This window comes from Salminus brasiliensis, chromosome 11, assembly GCF_030463535.1.
Source record: "Salminus brasiliensis chromosome 11, fSalBra1.hap2, whole genome shotgun sequence".
Lineage (NCBI taxonomy): Eukaryota > Metazoa > Chordata > Actinopteri > Characiformes > Bryconidae > Salminus > Salminus brasiliensis.
Genome location: NC_132888.1, coordinates 18,600,520 through 18,622,586, shown reverse-complemented (window position 1 = coordinate 18,622,586; position 22,067 = coordinate 18,600,520). Strand labels below are relative to the sequence as shown.

At 42.6% G+C, this 22,067-nt stretch overlaps 2 protein-coding genes across 2 annotated transcripts in view; both read right to left on the bottom strand.

The window, feature by feature from the left end:
- Nucleotides 1–2,595: 2,595 nt before the first annotated feature.
- LOC140565875 (uncharacterized) lies at nt 2,596–8,808 on the bottom strand. The gene is made up of 4 exons (XM_072692059.1): nt 8,567–8,808; nt 6,890–8,390; nt 5,771–6,785; nt 2,596–5,628 (listed from the first exon to the last, which is right to left on the bottom strand). The coding sequence occupies exons 1-4, from the start codon at nt 8,672–8,674 to the stop codon at nt 3,762–3,764; spliced, it is 4,491 nt and encodes a 1,496-aa protein (XP_072548160.1). The 5' UTR covers nt 8,675–8,808; the 3' UTR covers nt 2,596–3,761.
- The window catches only part of plekhg2 (pleckstrin homology domain containing, family G (with RhoGef domain) member 2), a 48,499-nt gene continuing 35,227 nt past the window's right edge, over nt 8,796–22,067 (bottom strand). Inside the window, exons 5-16 of the mRNA XM_072691786.1 lie at nt 18,268–18,334; nt 14,271–14,317; nt 13,217–13,367; nt 12,759–12,890; nt 11,223–11,405; nt 10,990–11,082; nt 10,465–10,551; nt 10,121–10,154; nt 9,536–9,628; nt 9,212–9,310; nt 9,075–9,113; nt 8,796–8,812 (exon numbers count right to left, since the gene is read on the bottom strand). Of these exons, the coding sequence (XP_072547887.1) occupies nt 8,796–8,812; nt 9,075–9,113; nt 9,212–9,310; nt 9,536–9,628; nt 10,121–10,154; nt 10,465–10,551; nt 10,990–11,082; nt 11,223–11,405; nt 12,759–12,890; nt 13,217–13,367; nt 14,271–14,317; nt 18,268–18,334 (1,042 nt within the window). The remainder of the gene's footprint in view (nt 8,813–9,074; nt 9,114–9,211; nt 9,311–9,535; nt 9,629–10,120; nt 10,155–10,464; nt 10,552–10,989; nt 11,083–11,222; nt 11,406–12,758; nt 12,891–13,216; nt 13,368–14,270; nt 14,318–18,267; nt 18,335–22,067) is intronic.

Genomic DNA, 22,067 nt, shown 5'->3' with positions numbered 1-22,067 from the left:
CTATGTCAAAGTCTTAGCAACCCTCCATCACCCCGTCACCCTCCCTTTTTACCCTGGCATCTATCTATCATTCCTGGCTGCACTACCTGCACAGAGGTAGTTCCTCCTCCTCCTCTCCTCCTCTTCCTCCCTCCCTCCCTCCCTCCCAAATCATCAGAAGCTGCAAATGATGATTTAGGACAAATGATACAAAAACCTAACATTAAAATCTTTGATATTATTAAAAGAGGTCACTGAAGTTAGGTGTTTGACAGATGGTCATCAGGTGTCAGTGAAGTCTAATAGGTTCATGGAAACTGACAGTTTTATGGTAGTGTACTTTGCCTCGAACATCAGAGATTCCTGAGGATCTCAGAAAAACAATTCTCAAGCTTATGTAGCTGGAAAATGTTACTAAAGGGTTTGGCTTCCACCAGTAGCGCAGTAGATGCGACAAAAATGGAGGAAAGTCAGCACCCCTGTTTCCCTTCCAAGGAGGGATCACTTGGACAAACATCACTCCAAGGTCACAGCGAATAAAATGACATCCCATGACCTCTCTCACACTGCTTCCCTCTCTGTGTTCTCTCTGATGATTTTCCAGCACAGGGTTGCCCAACCCAACTTCTTGTACAACACTGGATTTATTTTACTATGGATGTTGTAACAACCCAACGCAGTGGTAAATGACTTAAAACCCAACATGCTGGTTAAAATAACCCAGGACGTGCTCTCTCCAATGTTTTTCCAGCACCGGGTTTCCAAATAACTCTTGGCCTGGGTATTGGGACACCTGCTCATTCATTGCTTCTTCCAAAATCAATGGGTATTTGAAAAGAGTGTGCACTGCTTTTGTTGGAATGACTCTCTACAGTCCAGAGAGGGCTTCCTACTAAATGTTGGAGTGTTGCCGTGAGGATTGCTGCAGGGATTAGACAAGCTGTGTCAGCAACAGGTACGACTTTATTAGAACGGGCGTCCACAAACATTTGGACATACTGTGTGTGTCAGTACTAAACACATAGATGAGTAGTGTTACTAGTAGTGTTCAAATGTCTAAAAGTAATTTTGCAAACAATTGGGAGGGGCCTGACACATTCTCATGTATACCCTTCCTGGAAATCAGCATATTTACAGGCAAACTGCATCAGGACTTTCTCATCTTAAATCTCTTCCAAGATCTGGTCTTTCTTTACACACGAAGAAGAGCATGAAATGCCTTTTGGTGCTGGGTGCTTATCACTGCATTCCACCAGGTTTGTTTGTCTTTCTCAAGACTGAGCTGTGACGGAGTGAAGGAGTACCGGGGAGGGTTCACAACACCACTGACCAGAGGTAGCACTTGCATTAATGGCATTACTATAACAGTATGGTTTTAAAAAAAATCTGCATATGCAAATGTTGTATGCAAATGTTCATTTTTAATCTTCTACAGACACTTTATACGGTGCTTAATTTAATCCACAATAGTGATGTCAGGATGTTGGCTGATCAACACCTCACCTCATCCCCAACTTTCTAAAAACACAGTTCCACTGCACCACAGCTCAATGCTGGGGACCTTTATACCCCATCTAGCCCACGCCTGGCATTAGGCATGATGCCAATAGGTTCGTGTTACGCAGTAACACACTCCTAGCCACAAGGATCAGGCAGCTGCTGCAGGTTATATTACCAGACATCCTTGTGGCCTCATTAGCAGGTTAAATAGAGAAAGAGAGAGTCTGTGAAACATTATCTGTGTTGGCTGCTTTAACCTTGGAGGAGGATGCTTTAGGATTGCTTTTTAAAAACTTCTTCAGCAGGATTGCTGCCTTTCTCATCAACTCACCATATCATTAAAATGTAGACTTTCAGCTTTAATTCAGGGGGTTTATATTAGTGAACAGCTACAGGTAAAATAGCAAAGATATATCTATAGTTCTGTACTTCAGATATTTTTTCAAAAATTACCTGAAGTGCTGTGAATACCTTGCCTAGCTTGTCTCAAGACATCAACCACCACTTTCACAGGCAAACCGTCTGTGATCTCCCTCATGGCTTCTATACACCACCGGTATGCCTGGAACACCAAGGAGCACACAGTGTAGCTAGAGTAAGATACTAATACCACAAAACCTATAACCTGTCATATCTGGGCGTTCAGCTCCTTACCTCGTCATATGAACCTCTTGGCAAAGAGTAGAGCACAACGTTCACCATAAAGGGCAGCCTTGTTAACGTGGTGGCCCACATCACCAAATGCTGAGAATGCTACCTCTATCAACAGTCACAGCATCAATAAACACCAGAGGCCCAGGTCCCCTTGCAGTCAGACATGCCCATGTCATAACAGTGCCTCCATCATGTTTGACTGATCTGAAGCATAACTGTGTGTTATAATCAGATCATCAGCCCTGCCTCAGTGCAAGCCTTCTTTTCAAAAATGTACCCTGATTTTCTTATTTGGTTATTAATGCAATCGTATGTTGAACTCTTTCTGTTAAAGCTGAAAGTTTACACTTTAATCACACTCACCCCCCCCCCCCCCCCCAACACTCAGTATGATGCTAGCCAACGTGGATGTCTGTTAGTTGTGTCTTGGAAGAATCAAAATTAAAAGAACAACAAACAAGATTTAAAAAAACAACAACAACAACAACATTTATTTTAAGTAAAAATGACCACAGAGGAATTTATTATTGGAAGGTCTATTCACATGATTTGACAGTCATGGCACACGGTGGAAAACAAAGCATTATTTCATGCTGTACATTTTTTTGGTTATCTTTACTGCAGTGAGGCTACAGTGGGTTGGTCTTTGCTGGCTTCGGTACAGTATATATAATTTATTAAACATCCTGCTTCTTATGATTCACAATGGTTTTGGTTATTGCTTTTGCATATGAGCAAATCAGCAAAACTGCTGACCAGTAATATACTGGAGATCATTTTACATGAATTCTTAATGAAGAGCTCACTTTACAATTACCACAGCATGTATTAGCCTACTAAAGTGCTCTGAAGGGTTGCCTCAAGAGAATGACTTAATGGATGTAAATTCATGATTCATGCTGTATAGAATGAATTCATTAGCCAGTATGCTAGTAAGTAGCCAGTATGAATACATACGCACTGATTTTGCAGTATGAATTTAGAATAATCAAATGTATCCTCAGATTAAAGCACTGGTTTATTCATTTTTAATAAAAGCAGCATCAAATTTCCCTTCTTTCCCCCTAAGACCTTTAAAACATGATGTTAATTAACCTTTCTTTCACATACATGAGAGTAATTTGCCTGAAATCCAATAATTGTACAGACACGTCTGGACCACATATGAGAAAATGTGCAAAACAGAGAGAAAAAAGTTAAGTGCCATAAAAAAGACAACTTCATAAATAAGAGTACTGTCTATCACAGCCAGTGAAAAAGCAATTAGTGACAGAGGCTTTGGTTAAATTAGACATAAAGAATTAGAATATGCTTCACGTATAAAAAGGGAGCAATAAAATAACACTGCTGCGTCCAAAAAAACACAGTCTTTTTACTTGTGGGAATTTTCTGAAATCCTGGCTAAGAAGTAATCCGCGCATGAGTTGTATTTAAAGCACCGTCGGCAACCAAGGAGTTAAAATGATCACTGATCATAGCATATTTTTTTTTTAAAACCCGTAAATTGTCATTACAGCTCAGTGAATTGGACCTGGATCTCTATCTGACTCCTTTGCTATATGCTAAAGTGCCTTTTAAAGTGTCATTAAAGCAAATGGCCCCATAAATAGGCCTCAGAGGAGTTCCACTTAGAGCCTCTTGCAGTTCTGCAGCGCGAGGTTGCAGCCATTTACACTGACTCTTCTCACGCCCTGGGTGTCCGTCACTGGTGCCAGGGTCTGAGTCAGGCTAACCTGTGCATTACTGAAGGATGTAATTCTCCCACTACCAGCAATCTGCAGGTTGACAGTGGTGGCATAGCTGGTTTTTAGAGTCTTAGTCCCCTGTGTTGACAAATCATCCTCTTTTTTTCCTTCTTCAGAGCACTGACTTGGAGTGTGTCGTTCAGGGACAGGAGTGGTCCTGGCCACATAAGCACAGATAAGGCTACTTCGGCAAGTCGCCTGTCCCAGTTCAGAGTCCTCCAGTCCCGTTTCGGGGCACGGTGAAGAAGGTACCATGGTACCTTCAGAATCGTCCTCTGTATTATACTTTGTCAGCAGTTCATGCACATCTGGCCAGGCAATGCTTGTCAGGTGCTTTCCACCATGGTCAGTCTTTCCAACAGTCAGCCTGACAGGAGACTGAGGTCCCGGGCTGACACACACAGGGGTGCCATTGTAGGACATCCCACGAGGGCTAGTTGTGTCTATCTCCAAATCTATTGACCATCGTCCATTCTCAGCAAAGTTTCTAGATGGGCTTGGTGGCCTGCTTGCCAGGCTCACAAATGGCACACTGCTACCTCTTGGTCTCCGCTGGTTCTGGAAAGAAGAGGAGGAGCAGGATGATGAAGAATGAGAAACTCCAGACAGTGGAGATGTGATTCTGGAGCCTCTTGAAGCTGAACTTGCTTCTGCTCTTGTTGGGGAGGAAGGTGTCACTGTTGATGGGTTCCTTGGCTGAGGGCTTGCAATGCACCATACGTTTGTAGGAATGCCTATAGGAGGTGGGGAAGTTATCCTAGGACTTGGACATGGGGACAAAGAGCAAGCTGAAGCTGTTCTTGAAAACTCTAAACACAGAGGCGCAAAGGGGCTGGCCCCACCTTGTCTCGGGGTCCGCGGATTGGGAGGCTTGGTTATCAATGTGTTGGTATTACTTTGTACAAGTGGTGGGGAACAAATTCGAGTGAAAAGAGATGGTGTAGGAGAAGGCGAGGGCGACTGCACGCGTGAGTTAGGCTCAGAGGACAGGAATGGTCGAGTGATTCTGTTGTGAGAGGCTCCTCGATGTGGATCGTGGGGATGAGGAGCTCCGCTCATATTTGATGATGTATTTTTGTGATTACTGGCCCATCCATTACTGCAAAGACTGTTGTTGTTGTTATTGTTATTGCCATTGAAACTAGTATGATGAGACTGTTCAATGTTATCTGACCTTGTGTGGGTAGAGGGTGCTGAGTGAAAGTTCACAGGTGGAGACGTTGAACGATGGCTTTGATAAGGAGGAGGGGAGTGTACAGTTGCTGGGCTCGATCGCAGACTGTTAGAGCGGAAAGGGGAAGGAGGACATTTCGGAATTTGCCCAGCAGGGGCTGTGCTGCCAGTATCTAATGGTACACATGCATCCAGGGTAACAGCTTTAGGTGAGGGAGACCTCAATCTCAAAGCAGATGTTAGGGAAGGGGTAGTACTGGAAGTAGGAGAGGTAGCCTGAAGGCGAGCATTTCTTTTGGCCATGCTTTGAGAGATTGTCTGACTGATACAAGAGGCAGCAAGTGACTTGGCAAGAGCAGAGGAGCTGAGCTGTGGAGAGCTTCTAATGGGGGAGGGTGAGCGCATCCGAAGACTGGAGCTAAAGGCAGAAGGCCGCTTTGTTTCTGAAGAACACGCAGAACTTGAAGTAATGCCTGAAGACTTATTGCTCAGTGGTGGCATATTAGAAGACACCAGAGAAGCTGATGATGAGGTGTTCTGATCTTGCTCCCTGGACCAAGGCTGAGTCTGTGGTAGTCTGAAAACATAACAAGAATAAGATTCACATCAATTTTTTTTTTTTGATGTGCACCTGAGACCTAAACTGGAGGCAGAGAGTAATCATCATTATTATATGTCTGCTGCTATAGGCAATGAAAAAACTATACACAATAAAGTACCTTTGGGATGATGTAGGTGTTGATGTGTTCCAGTTAGCAGGGAGGCTTCGTCTTCCCATTGCGGTTGGCAGATTGTCAGGTCTTTGGCTGGTGAACTTTGGAAGATTGTCTGCGGTAGGTCCACAAGGAGGAGGCGAAGCAAGAGGGCTCAACACAGACAAACCATTCTTTAATACCTCTTTGTCGTTCAAAGGCTCTGGGTTATGCATGCCTGGTGGAGATGAGGGCTGAGACTGGAGTTGTGTAGAAACTGACTGCTCCGATACCTCGGAGATAGACATGTCTATGGATGTCTGGGGTTCGCTGCGTCTGGCTGATTCTGAGATACTGTTGTTAAAGTTCAGTTCTGATGCTACTGAAAGAGATGTCTCAATAACATCTATAGAGGACACAGGTGACTGAGATACCCTAGGTGTGCAGTCCTCTGGACAAGACACTGGGCATTCAATGGAATTCTCTGATGCCTGCAGCTGTATTTCACCCACTTTCTCCTCAGTGAGTGGTTTACTTTCAGCAGGCTCGAAACCTTTTTCTCTGGCACTGTTGGTTTCTTTGAGGCACTGAGCAGCTGTGGGTTCAATTAAACATTGGTCTGCAGATGATAGCTGTCTGTGAGGTCTGTCTTCATTAACACACATCAGTTTTTCTACTGCTACTGAATGGTCCTCAGTGATCGAATACAAAGTGTGGTTAGTCTTCTGCTCAAGCACGAATTCACAGTGATCAAATGTTTCAGAGGCAACTTGTTCTTGTGACAAAGAGCAGGGTGGTGGTGATGTGGCTTCGTCTTCTTTGTGAAGCATTGCTTGGTCTTCGTGTTTTTGTAGGGATCTTTCTGAAGAGCTATGTGACACCACATCAGATCCCAAATCTATGGCCAGTTTTTCTTCTTGCTCTTTTTGCCCATTGAGGTTACAGTCATTTTCTTGGTGATAGGTTGTGGAGAACTGCTCTCTAACAATAACATGTCCAAACGCCTCAGCTGGAGAGGGAACAACAGACTCTATGTGGACATCTGTGAAAAAGAATAAAGATGGTTATATATTACATTATTATATTACATTAATAAGGCTTTAAATATGAGTATTTCATTTATTTAAAACATCAAGCAGGGCTCACCTGAAAGTTGATTTTGTGTCTTCACCTCTGCCTGATGCAGCTGCAGCTGAGACTTTGCAGGGGCATTCACTTTATTGGGCACTACCCATGTTCCCCGTGTCCTTTTCTGATGTAAGGGAACCTTCATACTGCTTGCCTTGGCTGTATACATTCGTGCTAGCATCTGTACCTTGCTCAGAATTTTCTCAGAGTTCTCTACTAAGCACTGATCTACTGGACCACCTTCAAAGAATCCAAGGCCTGGTACATCAGTCATCCCTTCGTAAAATGTGCTACTGCAGGTGACCACTTTACTGTGGCGAGAGAAACGTCCCACTTTAATTTGACTGGGTAGGCCATCCAGATTACCGTTGGAGGAGATCTTATCTTTTGTCCCAGCATAAGACTGAAGTATTTTGTCAGTTTTCGTAGCTTCCTTGGGACTTATTGGCTCTATGATGTCTTCATGGTCTTGTTCATGGAGCACATGGGTCCTCATGTCTTTTATGGAAGGCTGATCTATTGCACATGCTTCTTTGACCTTTGCAGGGCTGCCCTCCTTAACTTTCAGACTCTCAGCTTTTCTCTCCTTCTCTTTCCAAAGCTCCATACAGGGTTTGAAGTCACAAATCTGCTCATTATCATCATCATCATACTTTGAATCACTCTGACTTTGCTCTTGGCTGCTCTGTGGAACTGCACAGGAGGCAGCGGCAGAGTCAGGTTGATAAACAATCTTTTGATTTGGGTCAGGCACGCTTGGTGGCAGGGACGTGATGTCATTCTCATTGCAATCGGAGCGTCCACTCTCAGAATCACACAGGCTGACCTGGTGAACAAAGACGTTGAAGCGTGACACAGAATCCTTTACCAATCCAGTGGGGATATCAGAGAAGCTGTTCCTTCGTGTTGTCTGCCCATCCTCCACCACTGCTTCTGACTCTGCCGCCTCGTAGTAGCTGCGAATCTTTTCAATGATCTGCCTGTCACTTTTGGTCAGCTTTTGTTCAGCCTCCATCTTTGGTGCCTGTAGGTTCTCTACAGGTCTGGTTGTGGAAGGGTGATCACAGAAAGACACTGGTTCAGCTGAAGTTTCTGTGATGGCTTGTTCCTTGTTATGTCTCGCCTGAGATAGTTCATCTTTGGAAATGTTGTCCTCAACTATTTGACCCTCAGCTTCCTCAGGCATGGCCGTCTCTATGACTACTACTGATTCAGAAGATTCACTGCTGGGACACTCTGTGAGTATTGTCTCTTCCATCTCATATGTATGTTTGGACACTTGAGGGGAAGAGCATAATGAGATCTCGGAGGGTAACTCAGCTGATAAACTAAGTGGAGAATGTCCATTGCTATCTTCATTGTCTAAAATAACATCTAATGGTGCTTGCTCGGCCTCTGGGATGCTGGGAATAATCGTTTGCTGATCATCTTCCTCTTCTATCACTTGTGGGTACTGATGTTCATCTTGGTCCTGTGGCTCAGTAGACTGGACATCCAGGGCCTCTGACCTGGGCTTAAACTGGAATATAAATGGTACACTTTAAAAAATGCATAAACATATGTATGATATGTGTATTCATATTTCTAATTTTTGCACGTATATTTGCGGTCATATTTCCAATAGAATCTTTCGCTCTATCCAAATAAGTCTTTACGAAGCAGTTGTTATGTTCTGTATTTAAGTGCGTTTCTTACCACATCAGAAGACAGCTCTGCCATGCCCTCTCGTACACAATTCTGGTTGATAAACTGCATGATTTCCTCTGTGATAGACATTGTTGGTGGTGAGGGGAGAGGAGCCATGTCATCATCCTCATCCTGAGCAAGAATCAGGTTTTCTCGGCCTGATTCGACTTCTATGACTGATGAAGCGAGTGTACTGGCACTGCCAGAGGAGCCCAAGCTGTCGACCTGTGGGCACAGCTCACCCTCGCTGCCAGCCTAGGACCCACAAATACAAAGATCTTAGTACAGATATCAAGTACTTATGAAGTAATACAGATAAACGGTGCTTTTTATCTGTTAAAATGAAAATTTGTCCCTACCTTTAAGGAGACTGGTGTTGGTTAGGCATAGCATAGGAAAAAGAAGAAAAGGGAAAAATACATATTTATTTCAAACAACTTCTGATATTATACTGTAGGAATTACTGTAGGAATACTGCAGGTGTATTAACAACACACATATAACAAAGATCACTTACCACTTTGCTGAAATGCTGCTTCTATGTCTTTGGCAGGGGCTGCGGAATACACACATAAATAAGGTTTAACTAAATATATCTTCTTTCACATTAAATAATTAAATAATACAAGGTTGTATAGTTGTTTAAAGACTCACCTGACTGTCTGCGCCCACGGCGGTAAGTCACATTCCCTTCCAGAAGCAGCGGGAGGCCTTTCCTGGCCTTCTCAGGAGTGTAGATGAACTCTGGGGGTTCTGCAGAATGACATTGTAAGCATGTACAAATGAGTCAGTAAATGGTTTGTTATGGTTTGTAATTCTTGCCTGTGTTTTTTCTGTTTACTGGAATTAGTTTGCCCAGCAACTTATCTTTAAAAATTGTATTGAAAAATGTAAACATAAATGAATAAATAAATAAACATAAATACACTACACTATGTAACAACACTATACCTTTACATTACAAACCTGTGCACACACCTGATTGCCTTCTTCCTCTGTAAAAACCATGGGCATCATCCAACCGAGGAGAAGGGGCAGGCTTTCGGTTTGGTTCTTGCTCAAACTGTGGAGCTGTATGTCAAAACATAACAAGCAAGGGTTTAACAAAGATATCAATAATGCACATAGGTTATGGAAATGTATCTTTTGCACATATCAACAACCATTCTAAAGGACAGATGTTTGTTATGATAATCACTGACATTCTAATATTCTTTAATATTAATATTATACATCTTTGAAGGCCAACTAAGAGTTTGTCTTGGGTTTTGCACTGCTTCCCACACAATCACACTGCTGTCCAGACCTTTAGTGGTTGGATTTCCCGTCTCCTCTACTTAAATCTGGTGATTGTGTTGGCCATGGCATCACCTTAACCCACTTTATCGCTAGATGAGCAGATTGGCAGCTTGCATTATCATGGTGGCTAATTAAGTAATTTTTGTAGTCTAAAAACATGGGATAGATGCCTTCAATCCTACATAGATACATGCAAATCAGTTGCTAAACATCAGTGCAGTGTACATTAAACAAACACCACCAACGAACATATGCATTACTTACACTGACAAAATGTATCACCAAGAACCTGCCTTGCCTATAAGAGAAAGAGACAGATTAATTATTCCTCCATACCTCACAACTTATGTCACAGTATGACGTTGGCATGTGACGTTTAGACAGCACTGAATTTTGGCTACTTAAGATCACAACTTAAAACCAACAAAAAGTCAATGTCAGCTGTCGTCACTATTCTAGGTCAAATTGACATTGGCAGGAGATGATGTCCTGATGACACTGAATTCAGATAACCACATCTTTCAATATAGGTGGCCAGCTGGGATCCTTTAGTCTACATAAAGTACATTTTAAGTAATATGTGTCAATATACTGGTCCAAAAGCTCACCTTCTGTGGTAGAGATGCAGGATGGTTTTCCACAATTAGTCTCTTGAGGTAGTGCAGCCACAGTCTCTTCTCCTCTTGGTTTTTAGCCTAGTAAACAAAATAGTTCATAGTTTGCAGCAACAGTAACTTTCATAGACTTTTAGAGTGTTTTCACACCTGCACTTTTTATTCTGGTTTGTTCCACCCTTGGTGCGTTTCGTTTAGGCAGGTGTAAATACACTAATTGGTTGCAGACCAAAACTGCCCGCGAAAGCGATCTTGGCTCTGCCCCACATGGAACGGTTAGTCTGTGGTGAGAATGTCTGGCCAGATGGACAGGTCTGACCAATAACTTTTTTCTGTGTGAAAACAAACCAAACCAAGGGGAAAAACGCTCCAAGTTTACAAACCAATTTAGATGAAAGCAAATTAACTATAGGTGTGAAAACGCCCACATGTGCAATTTCCTCACAGATAACTGTTTACATTTATTTATTTTTTTATTTATGTCTAACTGATCCTTTACAATTTATACACACTTCTTACCTGAACAATGTGCTGTTGTTTGGGGATTGTCTGATCTGACACTTTGAAACAGTTAGGGTCCTTCATATTTTCCACTAGGAGTAAGTTACAGCACTGAGGAATTGAGAAAGAGGAGAAATAATGGATTGTGACACATTGGAATTCACACAACTGCAGTGTAAGTGTGCAAGTGTTCCAGACACTCCAGGCAGCAGAGTTTAAAACAATTCTCATGAGCAATGCTGATGACTCACAAAAATATGTGTACTGTAGATGAAATGATCCAGCCTCTTTTTGGCAATGAGCAGCATTTTGTCAAAGAGGAAGAAGGCCCTCTCCTTTTTGACTCGCTGAACCCGGAAAGAACCTTCCAGAACAAGCTCTCCAAACCCGCTGAGATCCGGGCCGGTCCAGTTCAGCAGCAGGCTTTCAATCTCCTGTGAGAGAGTGACAGTTATGTGAGGTTCCACATCTATATTTACACTTAGCAAATACATCCGACTCAGTGAAACTGGCTGCGTTGTTTGACTGGCTGTGAGTTGTCAAGACTGATTCGATTAGTGTTAGTTGGACCAATGTGACCTTGATGAGTAAGGGTCTTTTTACACCTGACATTAATGTGTTTTTGGTGATCGGATCACGTTTCTGTTGTTCGTGTAAAAAACAGTTGTAAATGCCCCCACGACACATGGTCTTTATATTACATTTGGACCACTTATTTGGAGGTGGTCAGAGACAGATCCTATTCACATGTAATACAAGTGTAAACGGACGGCGGTTCTGATTCCAGCATGGCAAACCTGTGGATCTTGGCTCCTCCCTCCCTCCCTCCCTCCCTCTCTCTCGTGTGTGTTTGTATGTGTGCGCTCAAACTCATGCCTACAAGAGAGCAGTTTTACAGTTTCCTTGTGGTTTAAATTTTCTTGTAGTTTAAATAGTCAGTCGCATTTTCTTATTACCGTTTAATTTTCTGCCATGAGAACCAGTGTTGTAGCGCCACCGCCATTCCTCTGAACGGTTTACAGTCTCCCAGAGCACGTAAATTTTCATTAGAAACCTTTGTTTACAGGACGTAAAACGGAAATGATGTACTCGCTGGTGTGCTTTTTACACAGGACTATACAATAGGATCTTATCTGGTCACACTGGGGTCACATTTTAATGACAAGTGATAACTGAATCTGGTTAATACTATGGTTAGATAATATGCCTACACAAAATGCACGTAAATACCAGCTGTAAACAGGCTCTAGGACACTTTACCAATGACTGTTTTACTAATTACTTAATGCAACATTTTTAGACTGCTGTTTGTGACTGCTGGTAGTAAGAGCCTGTTGCCCTGCTGCTGAGTGAAGTGAATTTCTACATCTTACATAAATTACTTCAGCTTTCATTAGTTGAATTAGTTGGTCATGCATCCTGTTCATTTTCACTGAGAGGTGAGTGGAGCATCAAGTAGAGCAACAAGCACAGCACAATTCCTATTTTTAAGTTTACAGTGTACGCTGGACAGGTGCTAGCTCAGTACCAATACAGTCACCACACCACAAGGGTAAAAACCCTTAAGACACATAAAGCAAATTGGGGCTGGCTTCTCCACGGGATCTTTGCACAAATAAGATTAAAAAATGGCCGAGCGAGCACCCTACTGAACTCTCTCTCTACGGACTTCTCTCTACTCAAATCACCTGATTTTTTTTGATGATTTAAAAATATTTTGTACATAGTACATATTACTCAACCAAGTATGTTTGTATGTGGGCAGAAAACAATAGTTGTGAGAGTACCTGGAGTCTAACAGCATGTTCCTGCTTCCTCTTCATGTCATTGATGTACCAGGCCACTGCTGTCATGGTGATGATGGCGTCCTCCACCACCTCGTATCCTGGATCACTTTTGTCGAAGTGCTTGGACAACTCCTGCCAGAAGGGGGAGACATTGTCTAATGTTTCTGAAAGTGCTAGCTGTAGATGCTTGAGGCATTCTGCACTGTTCTGGCCATTTCTGCTTTTGACTCCTCTAGGACCAGCACATTTTTCTCTGATGCAGCTTATTTCTTTATGACTCCTTCAGCACTTAAATGTGAGCAATCATAAATAAAGGAAACTGGGCAATAAAGTGGGAACTAGAACTAGTATGAAACTGTACCAAACTGCAACATGGGGATATACACTTGGCTACAACACAGCCTGTGTGTGAAATAGTGCTTTGCAATTCTTACATAGGTCTATATTTCCCAACTGACCTGCAGTAGTAGATGGTACTTCAGGATCCTCTGCACAGGCTTCAGCAGGTAGGTCTCCAAGGGCAGCGAGTGACAGAGGGTGGCCTGCCTCTCCTGGAAGAAGCGCACTAGGCATTCGTTCTTCATACAGTCCCTGAGGACGGCCACTGAGCTGGTGGTGGTGGAGGGGAGAGACAGAGACAGTCAGTCTTTCTGAGGGTGGTCTGCTGGGAGATTCATCAGTTAAGCAGCTCTGCCTGGCAGGCACTTCATCTCACCGTGGGCCCTGCGGTAATGCGTTCAGCCGATGGCCTGTGAAAGCCCTTAAGCCAAGCCTAAACTATTTACAAAAACACTCAGCGCCTCAAGCGCGCTCGCCGAGCCGTCTGCTAACTGCATCACCGAAAAAGCGCTGGTCCTAGAGGAATGGCAGGGTTACACGGTTCAGGTTCACACTCGGAAACTGGCGCACTGAGAGCAGCGCAGTTGAGCCAGTGTTTTTTGGTTGTGTGTCTGTATTCGTGAGTAAATACTTGAGACTGTGGCTGTAAGAGTTGGGTCAGGAATCAGCTTTAGCTGAACATCTGCTGCGGCAGCACTGGTGGCCCGTGGGAATAAAGCAGACGGGTCTGAAATGTAAGCCTGAGCAGTCATCACCCAAGCATGCGATCCCGTCATATGCCTGATTTTTCCACTAGACCAGCAACTAAAACTGTCTAATGAAAACCATGGCTGCATTAATCCCAAGTGCCTTTCGCTGCCAATCACCTGTTTGATTCGGAGGCGATGGCAGAGTATCAATCACATGCCTTAACAAACAACTTTTGAACCCATGTGCTAATGAGTACTTAAGGAAGCGCTTGCTGTTTGATCAGTCACCTCTGTGCTGTCAGCACATGAGGGAAGGAGGCTGCTCACATTTAAAAGCTAAAACAATGGCAGGAGTGAGTCAGGATGTAGTAATCTAATGTGCATGTCTTACTGCAGACTTCTGTCGGCTACACTGCAAAATGCAGCAATGACAGCAATAGAGAAACAATGCACAAAAGTACGATAGTAAAAGTCATTCACTTACTTGGGATAGTTCATGCAGTAGATGGTGTAAATGTCAAAGGCTTCACTCTGAACAAGAGAAAGAGAAAGATGACGGAAATGATTGATTGGACAGAATATTACACAAATGTATCCCTTCAAAAGGTTCATTAGAATGTCATACTTACTTTTCTTGTGTCTGGTTTTTCCCATATTTATTTACCCTGTTTTTGGCACTGTGCCTTTAAGATGGGTATATATTACTGATCTCTGTTCTTATTGGCTGTCCTGTATAGACCTATCATAATAATTACATTATCAACTTATCATGCAACATATGGTCATGCACTCAATAACTTTTGCTGACTTCAATATTGCCCATTGTGTTTACTTAGCGGAGAGTCCATTAACATGAATGAGCTGGTGGATTGACTTTGTTTAAAAACAGAAGTTTTGTTTTCTTTATGTTTATTTATTTATAATATTTAAAGTTTTAGATATTACTTTACTTGCATGGACCATTAGAGATGCCTATGAAATGCAACTGAACTGTAAGTTGAATGATTGTCTACTGAATGTAACTTGGTTTTCAATGATTTTGTGTGTACAGGCAAACGGCACCTTTAGCAAACATCACAATGTTAACTTGCGCATTGTTACTGCAAGTTAACTTGTTAACTTGTTAAGTTGTGCACTTAGATTTGGACAAATAAATGTTGGTGATTGTTAATAAATGTTGGTGACATATAAATGTTGGTGTTGGTGATTCAGAGACAGTGTTGTCACCACAGCAACACAGTACAGTACTACACTAGACTTTTCTGATTTCAAGCTTTTTTCCTGGTACAACTCAAAGGTATAACACATCTTGGACAACTCACAACCTAATCATATATAACCAGAATAAATCAGACCATGGCTGTCATGCAAGTCTGACCTTTCCAAATTGGTCTAGAGTCTTTGAAAGGGGCAGGGGAGTCGTTTGCAGCTCCTTTGGAACAGCTTATCTCAGGAGTGCAGTGATTAGAGTAAGTGTAGGGACCTCCAGCCGCAGCTTTATGACCCATCCTGTATTCAAACCAGAAACCCCTCAGTTGCTCAGAGCCATAACTCACCGCGCCACTGCCGCCCAAAAACACTAATGTTAGCATGTTTCCACAAAGCATTTGCAATGCCTGCCACGGGAGCTGCCCCACAACAACATAATCAAGTGATGTCCTTCATCTGCTCCTGTTTCAGAACTGGGCACCGAAATGGCCAGCAGCAGATCTGGCCAGATATGGGCTGCTTGGCAGAAACTGTTCCACTCACTGGAGTGCATCTGTACAAGCATGTAAACACATCTGATTTGTGCTTTATTTGGAATCTGATGTCCATTCCAAAAAACACTCTTTTGTTTTGGAAAAAAAATGACCGCTGCTTTTTTTTACAGGTCACTGAGAACCTAATCTTTTATCGCTGAGGATCCTGAGAAAATGCCAAATAAGACAGGTCCCTAAAATGCCTTAAGCTTGTATGAGGAGGTTAGTCAAGCTGAGAACCCAAAATAACCCACCGGTAATGGCTTAATCAAATGTACTCTCCGTTTCCTTTGCTGATACTAATTGATCCAAACAGTGGCCTATTCAGCCGGAGGAAAACGTCAGGCCTTACAGATCGGGAAAAGGTTGGATATTCAGCAAGGGGACATGCACATGTTTCATTTTAGATTTTACACTCAGGGTCTTTGGAGTGATGGCTTAAAAGAACAACATCTAGTTCCCTATAGAAGCTTTTAATGGGTGGTGCTTTTTAAAGCTTTTTAAAGACATTTCACCCAATGTAAATAGGTACAGTACTGCACAGAAACCAGAAACCACCCTTCAAATCCACAGGGAGATTTTTGCACATGTCCAAAGTTCAGTCTTAGTTAGTTAGGAGCATTTTTCTGCTTTTTACCATCCAAGTAATCCCAAACACATTCGATGATCTTGAGCTCTGGACCCTGGGATGATCAGTCTGTTGTTCTGAGAACATCCGCAGCTTCAGCAGCTTGATTAGCTTCTTTTTAGTTTGTTTTTCTTAGTAAAACCTTCTTGATCATCTCCGCATGAGCTGTCTTCTCACAGTGTAAGGCCGGACAGAAACCCCCCTGGTTTTGACTGAAGCGAGATGATGAAAGCTTGATGATGAAAGTGCTTTATATCTGACAGGACCAATTCTTTTAACTCTACTTTTGGAAACTCTTGTTCTTGACGTTCCCCTTCCTTACACGAGTGGATTATCTTATATCTAATCAGCTCAGAAATATCTCCTGAAAAAAAAACCTGAATAACTTGTATTTAATGGTTATTGTGCTGGGTGGTCTCTGACTTTTGCACAGTACTGTATGTCCAAGCCAAGACCCATTTAGGACCCTTTTTTTAACAGTGTAAGCCATTTCCTAAATCATGTCAGAGTACAGCACTGACTTATTCAAGACTTCTCCCACCAAAAACAAAGATGGTATTGTCTGTCCTCCAATGCCACCCGGGTCTGGTCTCTGTCATGTCACTGTGTCATGGAGTGTGTGAGTGAAAATGTCTTACAAAGGTCACCACAGTTTGCTGCTGTGTTTGGGATTTATTCACAAAGCCCATCTGTCTTTGACCCAAACACCACCCAGACAACATGCTACTACTGTGCCTCTGCCACACTGCCAAGCATATGGCCAGTTCACACAGCTGTGCTTTTCTAAAACAGTTCTACAAAAGCTGTTCCTGCCGACAATTTGACCAGGTCAGCATTATAAGTGAAGAAGAAGTACAACATTTAAAGAACTTTAAAGAAATTTTTCATTAAAAAAAGCTCTTTCCTCTTAGCCCACATCCAGAAAATCGTCTAAGGGTACAAAAATAGCTTCTTTAGCTCTGCACTGAAGCTTATAGGCTCCAGTTAGCAGTTATAAAATTAACACAAATCAACACACATGCCCCAAACCACACTATGTTGGTATGTAAGATTTGCAAGTCTGTTTGAGATGATGAACATGGTGTAAGCTAGTTACTTAATGATTTAGGCATGCAGTTTGCAAAATGCCGATTGGTTACCACCCAGCATCCATTGGCTACATTAGCCTCATAGCTGTAGGGCAAAACTGAAGAAGGGAACTGCAGACATCAAACATGTTGGCTGACATGACCACATTAGGGCTAAGGCGTAAGCAGCAAATAGTGTTACAGCATGCACCAGAACTATCCCATATCACAGGTCTCTTGCACCTATTGGCAGAGAGCACAAACTGCAGCTTTTGCGCGTAGCATTCTCAGAAACACAACGACACACAGATTTTTACATTTCTGTTTGTGTAGACTTAATAGAATAAGACTTTTAGCATTATTTAGTGCACTTATGTGGCGACAGATAACCGGCTCACAACCTTTTCCAGCAAAAAGAAGTGTACAAGGTGACATTTAATGTGGCTAGGCTAAAAATGCTAGCTTAGGGCAGTCAAAAAATGATTCTATTGATTCTCTCTTTTCAAACATTTTGGAAATCGAGAGTTGACTCCAAAGGGGAATCAGGTTCAGTATAGCTATAATTTGATAGTCAGCTTGTTTATTTAGCTAGACTCAGCTGCCAAAATTGCCTTGCTAAGATCAACTAGAATGAGGTGATTGTCAAGATCCCTTCTTGTTCATACCATCAAACTAGTATATTATTTACTTAATTATAATTGTACTTTTTATTTTTGTCAGATCTCCCCATGTTTGGATCCTGTTGAATATGTGGAACTGAGTCTTGGAATCGACTCTTGATTCCCATCCCCTTGGAATCGGGGTTAACTCTGGAGTCAAACTGCTCTAGCTGAGATGGAATCAGATCTGGTGTGAGGTAGCTTGTAGCCTTAGGAAATCTAAACTTAAAACTGGGTGGGAGGTAATATATGAATATTTAAAAAAAAAAAAAGAAAGACATAATTTAACATTCAAGCCTATTGATGACATCATAGAGTCTTCCCGCACTGCATATTATGCCACTTACATAATTACATGCCTCTGACCTCGCTTTTTGTTACTTACCCTCTCCACAAAGCACTCCGCTATAGCTGCTGCATGTGGGCTGCGCTCCAGGTCTTCCAAAAGCTCACTGTCAAAGAGAGAAGGTTTGCGTCAGATGTCAATGAGTTATGCACCGTGAGAAAGCAGTCTGCTGTGTCTTACTTTCATATTCTCACAAATGTCAATCTGCTGTGTCTGACTTTAATGTCCTTGCAAACGTCCCTCGCTTCGTCCAATTGAGCCGGCGTACAAGTGAATGATGAATGTTCAAAATCTGCAGTGGAGCATCACAGGGCTCATAAGCAAAGTGTCCCCGAGTTGGGATTTGGGACGCGTCTTTGTTTGAGCACTGTTATTCTCTTTCTATGGAAACATCTGGGACTCGTGTTCAAGAGGATGCTCATGGCTTCAGCAAACTTCAACTCCTGTCTCCATTTACACATAGTGCTCATTTGTTTCTTCTCCATTGATTCAACTCAAACTATCGCTTAAATGCACACAGATGGAGTACATCTCATTTTGGCTTGGTTTGACCACCCTCTCCCCTCCAGCCCACTTTCCCCAGATCCCCACAATAGACCTTGAAGCCCCTTTTTTCTGCCTGTATCATAACAAGCCAAGTCTGTGGACCTGAAGCTTAAAGATTCTGGACGTGTCAGTGTCAAACTGTAAGCTACATGCTGCCAGCTAACCTTTTTCCGCTTCTCAACAAAGACGTCTACAGCTTTATCACAACACATAGAATGCTTTCTTTCTCTCTGTCTCTCTTTCTCCCAGTGAACCTGGATTCTGCACATGATTTACATCTTCTAAATGGCAGTGAGCAGGGGGAAAGCAGAGGAGCTCTCCTTTCAGCCTCTGAATGAATGAAAAACAGCAGGCTTGGATTATCTTGGCCGCCATCAGCGGCGGGACAGGAGAGCAAGAGAGGGAGTTGAGGCTAAGGTTTGTAAAACAATCACTATTGTGAGTCAGATGTGAAATAGAAGAAACCAGGCTTTCTCAGAGCACTGTGGAGCAGATCTGATCTCAGGGGGAGTTGGTGCAACTTTGCAAGAAAGACTCATTTGAATTCGGTTGAATCAAAAGTGAACATCGGTTCCACATGAATACAGAATTACATCAGCACAATTATTCCCTGCAGGAAGTGACCCGAAAGGCACAGTCACGCTGATGTCATATATATCACCGCTGCCAGGTCAAGACCTTGTATCTCCAAAATGGTAACAGGAGGAAAAAAAACATCCCTTATTTTAATAAAGTTAACAAATAACTGAAGATTGAAAGTAGAACCGTGCTTGAAGTTCCTCTTCCTTTCAATGTAGCATCCGATAAATTTTATCCCTTACACTCCAGACTAACTTCTCAAAGTTATCCCCACAATCTCTTCTCATGCTACAACCATTTTCAAGGCTTGGCCTGAACAAAATTAAAGTTAATAGAAAAAGATTAGAAAAATGACATTACAAGTAATTCTAGAGCATTTCTATTGACCCATTTGTCAAAGGATGTAAATCATCCTTGTTGCCGTTTGAATCAAGTAAATTCAATTTCTTGAATGTTCTGAAGTGAGGGTGCTCACTCATCTCTGGAGGGCCTGACATGAGCATGTGATGATTTAGCTGACCACAGAGGACTTCATCCAGTTCATTAACAAACTTTAAACCGTCATCACCAAGAGGCCCTCTAGCCACTAGACTGGTCAGTCTCGGGGGGGAACTCTTCCTGACGTCCCTAAAGAAACAGCATGGCGCTCTGTAAACACTCTGGTCGCGCCTTCATGTGGCGAGGGGGAAAAGTTCGGAGGGAAACCGCAGCACACCAGCATTTCAGAATCCCCCTCCTCCCCTGGAGACGGCGCTCATTTTGTGGCTGCCCTTTGTGGTGAGGGGGGCTTCACTTTGGTTTGCACCAAAAGTGGAGGGGAATTCATGAACACTCTGTGCTGCAAAACACACTAAGGAGCTGGCCTGGCTGAGGTTCCATTCCGAAGCCTGTGATTTCTAAGGTTCAGCAGGAATGAAGAGGTACGACAGCTTGTTAGTGAATATGCAGTTTGGCAGTGTGGAAGTATGCCCCAACAAAGATGTTGCCGTTAACTAAATGGCAAATAGTGAGGTACAGTGTTGTGATCACAGGCCTTGCATTTGCTTGCATGTCTGCACTTTGATAGCCAAGTTGGATTTAATTAGGCCTTGGCACTTCTTATGAGGTTTTGGCACTAAAAGTCAAAGCCCCAGGAAACTCTTGGGCCATCTGAGCCAAGGCCTTGAGTTATGCTTGTTATATCTGCGCTATTACTTTCCCAGGCTCTCAATCACAAAACACTTATACAGGCTCTAAGAACAGTGAGGCGATACATATTTGAGGTCAGATGAAAAATTAATAAATGGAACCACTAGGGCAAGTGCCGATCGAGGCTTTTATCGGGTCAGTTTAATAACGGCTACAGTATAATGATTCACAGTCACAGAAGCCACATGTGTTCCACAAAAAGTGCTGGCCTAGAATCATTATGTGGTGGAACTGGGAAGTGACCCACTGAATTTAACACCGGCAACAGTGAAAGGAAGTGTATTGATGGTGACTCCTCCCTAGTGCAGCATACTGCTTAAGTTATGAGCAAGATCAGGAAAGGGAGTCACCTGCAAGCTGCCTTAAATGCAGAACCTCCCATACTTGCCTTCATTCCTTCCATCTCCACATTAACCTCTCCCTATATTGTTTCAACAACTCACTTGCTCCCTTGTTCATCCCCCTCCATGTCCTACTGTCGTTTGGCTATTTTCACCCACTCCCACCATTTTTTTTCTTAATGCTGCAAGCACGATATGTCCAAGACAATAAAGAGAGTAAATTACTTAAGCTTCTTTCACTGTGTGCCTATATTTTGTGAAGCTGTCAAACCTTTGGTCAGGCCACTCCATTCTTTTGTCAGTTATAAAGAGTCTCGATTCTTCAGCACTTATTACATATTCTATGACAGTACTAAATGGTGGCATTAAGACACGATGTTTGCCCTCTTAAGATCCAAAAAATAGTTATGAAAAACATACAGTGAGTAATAGAAAATGCTCAGTTAGAGGGTGTCATAGTAAATAAAAAAAGAGGAGGGTTTTGCTTGAACAGCAGTGTTACGAACAGTGATACGAACACAACACTAAGCGATCAGAGTGCTGAGGGACTAAAACATCTCCCCAAATGTCCATATGTCTGCTCTTTACGTTTTTTGTGGAGGAGAAACCAACACATCCAAATCAAAATTCTTCCCCCAGAGCAATGGCTTGGTTATGAAGCTCCGGTGAAGCAGACGCGCTGGGTTTTAGTTAGGCTTTTAGCTAAATTAGCTCAAGTTCAAAGTTTTATTTGTCACATAAAGAGTTAAACACAGTAAAACTAGCAGTGAAATGCTCTGATAACTGTCCACTCTTATGAAACAATAAGAGAGAGTATAAGGACTATATAAAACATATCAAATAAATATACACTAAATGTACACAAAATAGAAAAGAAATGTGTAATGCAAGGATTAACGTCTACTCCATATGTCTGATTGAAGTAATCAGCTCATTAAAAAGTCCTTTCAGAGTTGCAGGGGTGTGTTAAAGCAGGGAATCAACTAAATGTGCAGGGCAGTGTGTCTCCAGGGTCAAGGCCAGGGCTGAGAAGCACTGCTCGAAATAGCTCTAAAGAGCGTCAGTGGGTTGGCACAGCTAACCGGTTTATGGTCCTTTATGATCAGTGTCCACATCAGTAGCCTACTTCACACCGCAGTCCCTTTTAATACGGCCGTAAACCATTAGAAATGAAATGACCGAAAA

Bases quoted from the DNA above. Each gene is read 5' to 3' on its own strand.
- LOC140565875 (XM_072692059.1), bottom strand. From the start codon at position 8,674: ATGGCTCCTCTCCCCTCACCACCAACAATGTCTATCACAGAGGAAATC. The intron at 6,786-6,889 runs GTGAGCCCTGCT...TCTTTTTCACAG, and splicing joins GACACAAAATCAACTTTCAG to ATGTCCACATAGAGTCTGTT. The intron at 5,629-5,770 runs GTACTTTATTGT...TTATGTTTTCAG, and splicing joins ACACCTACATCATCCCAAAG to ACTACCACAGACTCAGCCTT.